General features: G+C 45.7%; 1 protein-coding gene across 2 annotated transcripts in view; it reads left to right on the forward strand.

The window, feature by feature from the left end:
* Positions 1–6,261, forward strand: part of ANKRD35 (ankyrin repeat domain 35) — a 57,892-nt gene extending 51,631 nt beyond the window's left edge. For both annotated transcript variants that reach the window (XM_075607856.1, XM_075607857.1), the window contains exons 10-13: positions 485–2,812; positions 3,380–3,469; positions 4,296–4,361; positions 5,517–6,261. In XM_075607856.1, coding sequence (XP_075463971.1) covers positions 485–2,812; positions 3,380–3,469; positions 4,296–4,361; positions 5,517–5,588 — 2,556 coding nt within the window. In that variant the 3' untranslated portion in view covers positions 5,589–6,261. The remainder of the gene's footprint in view (positions 1–484; positions 2,813–3,379; positions 3,470–4,295; positions 4,362–5,516) is intronic.
* Positions 6,262–6,837: the final 576 nt, after the last annotated feature.

A 6,837-nucleotide genomic window follows, 5' to 3' on the forward strand; every position in this document is an offset into this window, starting at 1 on the left:
TATATTACTCTGAAAGCTGTAACAACAATGTGCTACACTTAGCAGTATAATGTTACATATCAGCTGCAGCATTTCACTTGAGTTCCGCACAGAGTTAGAAGGCAGCCATTTCGTTAGGCACACAATCGGGATTTTGATAGATTTATAACAGGAGCATTAAACGATTGCCCACTTAGGTAAGAATGTAGAATTATACATTGTCACACGCTTTACGACAACAACAAAAAATGGGGGTGGGGGGAGGTGGAGGAATGTGGTATTGATGCTTTAAAGGTGCATGCTTATGTGGTTGAAAAAGAAGGGTGTCCACTATGTACACCTTTTAAAAGGTACTGCCTAGGAGAGTGACAGTTATGGTGAAACATCTTTACTGTTGGTGTCTCGGAGACCGGGAATGTATTACTATTCACATTACAGATACACAGTTGTAGGCATATCCAGCAGTGAGTGTGGCAATGTTGTAACTATACTGCTGTGCTTTCAGGAGCCTCCACTGGTCAATAGCCCTGTCATCAAAAGCAAAGAACTGGAGCTTCTGAACGTGTGGAAAAGGAGGTACGAGGAAGAGCAGAAAAAGGGCTTATGGCTGCAAGGAGACTTGATGAGGAAGACCCACGAATTGGAAAGCATTGTGGAAGAGAGCAGGCTCGAGAAGAGCAGAGTCCGAGAACTGGTGGAGGACTTGAAGGACCTCCTTACTGAACAAACCGAGGACCATGAAGCCAAGGGAGATGGTTTCCATACCACAGAGGTATGTGGTCTTCTACACCAGGTTGCAGTGCAAGTGAAAGCCATGAAAGAGCGACAACAGGAAGAAAGACCTCTACAGGAGGCAAAGATGAAGACGCTTAGTGACAGGATTATTGAGACAGAGGGGATGCAAGAGGAGGTGAGATGTCTTCAAGGTGAGCTGGCTGTTGCAAAAGAGAAGGAAGTAGGTGCACTGAGGAGAGTGGCCGAGTTGGAAGGTCACTTGGAGAACATGAGAGACGCTCTTCTTCAGTTTGAGAAGAGGAAGCGGGTACAAAGTAGCGTAGTAGAGGATCTGCAGGATCAGATCTCTGAGGTCACAAGGGAAAATGAGGAGCTCCTGGCACTATTGCAAAGTCTCCAGGAAGGGGAGGAGAACGTGGATAACACAGAGAAACTTAACAATGACCCACCTATGCTACCAAGTAGCATCAAAGCACTGAAGGAGATGCTGAAGGAAATGAAGAGTGAATGTAATGTACAGATGAAAACAGAGGAACTGCAGGCTGGAAGAGAAGCTTCAAAGAGCCACTCCAGTTATGTACCAATGGATAACTTGGAAAAAAGTGCAGACAGTAAGAAGAAGACAATTGCAGCCATTGAACACTGTATTATGACCATAGAGAAATCCCTGCAAAATCAGGTCATAGCTCCATCATCTCAGAGTGAAACGTCGGAGGGGAGAGCCGAGTTGGGGGTTATGGTGAATGGAACAATGGACACGTATGAGGTGCAGGGAAGACACAACAAGGAACTCTATCACCAGAACTATGCAATGGTAGAATCAAATGTGCCTTGCCTACAGGGTGCCATTAGTCCTCATGAAAACATTAGAACCGAGCTTGTGGGCAGTGTACCAGGCCCATCTCAAGCTTTGAATGCCACCGACACACCGCAAGATAAAGCGCTAACCATTGATTGCATAGAAACAATGAACTCCTTTAGACTAAAAGTTATGGAAATGGAAAACCAGTTTTCTGCTCTCCAACAGAGTCATGAAAATCTGCTCATCCAAATGGACCATGTCACGCAAGAAAAGCAGAACTTGGAAGAAGGACTCCTTGCCATTCAGGAAAGTCTACAAGCAGAGTTTGTCTTGAGGCAAGAAATTGAAATTCAATGCGAGGAGCTGAAGCAGCAAACCTTACTTCTGTCGGACGAGGTGTCGGCCGAACAAGAGAAATCCAAGAAGATGGGTGCAAGACTGGAGTCCCAGAAGAACGAAATACTCATGCTGCAAGACAGCTTTCCCCCTGAGATTGTTCAAGAGGAAAGCAATAAAGAAGGCGAGATGTTCAGCTCGGATGTCTTGGAAGAGTTGTATTGGAATGTAGGAACAATAGTAAGGAAATATAACGAGGCTTTGCAGCAGCTTGTTGTATTGCGAAAGGAGAACAAGAGACTGCTGGATAACCAGGCTCAGAATGTACCTGTTACCGATCACAACAATATACTTCAGGCAATGACCAACCAATTAGACACGCAGGTCAGAGAAGCAGAAGAGCTTAAGCAGAAGCTGTCTCAAGCAACGAGGGGCATTTTGGAGATAAGAGAACAACTCACAAATCAAGCAGCAAATTCTGTTTCCAGAGATGAACACCAGCATCAGATTGCTGGTCTTCAAAGAGTGGTGACTGCTCTAGAGGAGGAGAAAGAGGCCTACAAGGTAGCGCTAGAAGGGAAATGTGAGGAGGTGATTGTACTAAAACTGCAACTAGAGCAGGAAATTGAAGCCGGACAGGTGGTAAGGTCCAGGGAAGTGAACGGCTCACAGGACTATGAGAGAGTCCGGAGCTTTTTGGAGACGCAGCTTCAGGATTTGAGAGAAGAAGTCCTAAAGCTGTCAGAGAAGCATACGGAGGCCTGCAAAGAAGCAGCGTCCTGGAAAGAAATGATAACATCCGAGGGGGAAAAGGTGGTGCGTGTAGAAGGCAAAATGTCAGAGCTGGAGAGAGAGGCAGAAGAACTGAGGATAACGTCCCAAAAGTCCCAGGAAGAAAATAAGAACCTGAATGAGAAGTGTGATGATCTCTGCAGAGTATCCCAAGAGAGAGAGCAAAAGGTACGTTGGTGAGCTACAGTATGTGAGATGGTACAACCATTGCCTTCAAATACCTTAGGGTAGGGGTGGCCAACTCCAGTTCTCAAGGATCACCACCACGTCAGATGTTAAGGATATCCCTGATTCAGCAAAGGTGGCTCAGTTGTTGACTGAGCCACTGATTGAGCCATCTGTGCTGAAGCAGGGTTATCCTTAAACATGACCTGTTAGTGGCCCTTGAGGACTGGATTTGGCCCCCAATAAAAAGCCTTTATTTTGCTTTTGAGATCATCCTTCTGTACTTGAAGCGCAAAGGAAGATGACGGTTTGGGTCCCCATACAATCCTGTGCAATAGAATAAGGATCCAGCCCCCCAGGGTAGGAAACACTTAGGGGTGCACATGGGGCACAGAAGGGGAGCATGTTTCATTGTGACATAAATGGGTCTTGGGCTGAAGATGATGGGTGGTGTATTGTCACAGTCCTTCAGTAAATGTAAGACGGTTCACAAAGGATATATATAATGGAAATAAAATATAAGGAGGAAAATGAGCTTAATCTTCCTTATCTTTCTGTGCTTCTTCTTAGGTGGAAGAATCAGTGAAGGAATTGGAGCTGCTCACAAAGGCGTTTGATGAGCAGCAGAGAAGATATGCCAGTCTAGAGCTCCAGCTTGAGGTAAGACCCATGGAGTGTGGGGTGGATCAACGCCTCGGGGTGGAATTCATCACTCTTTTGCTCCTTATCAAACCGGGAGTTTCCCAGCCGGCTAGGGGTAAATAATCGGCACAGAGGTGAAAGTTCAGCCCATCAGGAATTTGTGCATCCAGTTTTCTGTTCGTTTGAGACACTGGGTCTTATTCTATAGTGTCCGATCTGGCTGTTTACGGCGAAGACCATGGGGAATTTCGGCCAAACATGGCCCGATCTGCTGCTTCGGACTCTGGTAACTTTCGATCTCGGCCATTCAGTTGAATAAATACCCAGCTCCAGTGTTTTATGTCCCTCATAGTTTGGACTGTTCGTTATTTTGTTGGCTCTATGAAAACATCAAAGAATAAGAGGTGGCAGTGGGAGTGAGGGACAGCTTGGAAAAGCCTCTCGGGTGGCTAAAGTTTGCAAGCGCATGCAAACGTCAAAGGGGCTAGGTTCTGTATTCACTTGTATCCCCTTTGCCAGCATATGTTGCTGGTCTCAGCAAAAGGGTCCAGTACAGGAGTGGCCAATTCCAGTCCTCAAGGGCTGCTAAGAAGTCAGGTTTTCAGTATATCCCTGCTTCAGCACAGCTGGCTCAATCAGTCCCAGCTTTAGCACAGGTGGCTCAACCTGGCTCAGTTGATTGAGCCACCTGTGCTGAAGCAGTGATATCCTTAAGACTTGACCTGTTGGTGGCCCTTGAGGGCTGGAGTTGCCCACCCCTGCGCTAGCACTTTGCTGTGAAACCGTTCTGTAGGTTCGTTATGTGCATTGCGAATGTGACATCCCACTGTCCCTCTCTTTGCAGGATGCAAACAGGCGGCATCAAGACCTGATTTCTGTTTACAGGACTCACCTGCTCAATGCAGCCCAGGTAATCGCTGCTCACGCACATTCTTTTCGGTGACAGGAAATGTTTTTAGCTGTGCATTGCAGGACTTGCCGGCAATGCAAGGGTTAAAACAATACCTCCCTCCTCCCCCCCGCCCCCCCAAACTGCAGAAAAGGAAAAATGAGCAATGCCATTAACTATTTATATTTAAGTGCCCTTTAAAGTTGCAGTTCAAGCTGCTGTTTAAAAAAAGAAGAAGAAAATTCCATTCAATAGGTGCATAAATACAATCTGCACACTGACAAGTGTGCGGTTAAGTTGCCGATCGATCCGTTCTCCTGTAATCGATCGCTGAAGGGGGGTTCTTTAAATCACTGTTAGGGCTGCAGAAGAGTACCCAGGATGCAAAGTTCTGTGGGGAAGATCATGTGACCAGGCAGGCACTAGATACAATTGGTCCACTGCTAGAGGGAGGGAAAAAGGGGTGTGCCAGAGCCTGTTTCAGAAGGGGAAGGGGATGTGACTTTGTAAATGGTTGCTATTGAAACAAAAATGCCCGTTACATTAGAACACATTAAAAATGTATTAAAAAAAATATATATATATTTGTTTGTTTTTTTCAATAAAATGCTACAAGTATTTTTTCATAGTACAGAACTGATTTATTTAAAAAAAATAAAACACGTAGGATATTGCTTGAACTGCAGCTTTAAAATCTGGGAACAGTATTACATAACATATGACATTATACGTACATGGATGGCGCTATACAAAAATATACATACATACATAAATGCATCAGAACCATATAGTCCTTACAAGAAAAATCGATTTTTGTGTAAATGTGATGTCATTATTTACATATGTATGTACTGTATATCTTTACTTATATAGCGCTTTACAATACGTGACATCACATTATAACACATGATGGGAATAAGCGCTTCAGACATAAATCAATAAGAGGTGCCCCAATCAATAAGAGGTGCCCCGAAGAGCCTAATATCTAAGTGTAGGTTGACAATCAATGTTGATGTATCAGGACATACAAAGTAAGCAGAGGCACAGGGATGCAAAATGATTTTCTGATAAGTGTTGTAGGCAGGAATTGATCTCAGGCCCATGTGACTGCCATTGTTGCTGGGTTGTGTGTCCCCGTTGTAAGTGTCTGAGCCCCTCTCTGCTGTCCTCCTCCAGGGCTACATGGATGAAGACGTACATTTCGCTTTGCTCTGGATTGTAAAGATGCAGAATGATCCTGTCTGCTGATTTTAGGACCGTCCCACGTAAAAGGATCTTATTTTTTTGTAGAGTCTGTGCCACCCCACCACGTGGCACATGGGAGAAGCGCAGGACACTAAGGGCATGTCACGTGCAGGTAGTCCTCGCTATCCAACGTTTCACTTTACAGCGAATGGCATGCCCAAAGCGTTACAATGCCTCCCTATGGGTCGTTTTTCAACGCCTGAATGCGTTATCCGACGCTCACCGCCACTGATTAACATGGGACTCACTTTACAACGGTTTCACTATCCAACGCTACTTCCAGAGCGGATTCCGTTGGATAACCGAGGACTGTCTGTAGTTCCAGTATACCCACCCGTATTGTGCATTCACGAGGATACACAGCCCAGACTCGCGGCTCAGAGAACCCTGCAAGTGACCTTACAGAAAATAAGCATGGTACAGCAAGAAAGATCAATAAGCACATGATACCTGAAGTATAAGGACTCAGAACCCACTGGTGACTCGCTCAGTCCACGTTCCAAACGCTGCAATTGTACTGCAAGTGCCACGCAGCTGTTGTGTTACCAAAGGCCACAAGGTGGCGACAAACGCCAAGCCCATGTTTAAAGGGCTGGACTGGCTTCCTTTTCCTATTTAATGGGGCAATAAGTTATAGATGTTTCATATTGGTACAATAAATAAATATTGCAACCTGGGTGTTTTCTCTGGGGTTGGTACGGCTTTGTTGTTGTATACAAGTATGTGTTCTTGATGTCTCTGCGCGCTGAAGTTAAGTGGCATGGTGGATGGGTCAGAGGTTGGGCCCCTCAATAGTCGATATGTGGATGAATGATTGGAAGGTGTCTCATTGCATCACTGACACATCTGTAGGTGTAGAAAGAGGGTGAGGTTTGCCCCAGAAATCCCTTTTGGAGGAAGAGTGAGAGAGGGACGTGTCCCTAGATAAGGAAGAGAGAGGGACGTGTCCCTAGATAAGGAGGAGAGAGGGATGTGTGCCTAGATAAGGCGGAGAGAGAGGGACGTGTCCCTAGATAAAGCGGAGAGAGGGACGTGTCCCTAGATAAGGAGGAGAGAGGGACGTGTTCCTAGATAAGGAGGAGAGAGGGATGTGTTCCTAGATAAGGAGGAGAGAGGCATGTGTTCCTAGATGAGGAGGCGAGAGGCATGTGTTCCTAGATGAGGAGGCGAGAGGCATGTGTTCCTAGATAAGGAGGAGAGAGGCATGTGTTCCTAGATAAGGAGGAGAGAGGCATGTGTTCCTAGATAAGGA

This window comes from Ascaphus truei, chromosome 7 (assembly GCF_040206685.1).
Source record: "Ascaphus truei isolate aAscTru1 chromosome 7, aAscTru1.hap1, whole genome shotgun sequence".
NCBI classification, from domain to species: domain Eukaryota; kingdom Metazoa; phylum Chordata; class Amphibia; order Anura; family Ascaphidae; genus Ascaphus; species Ascaphus truei.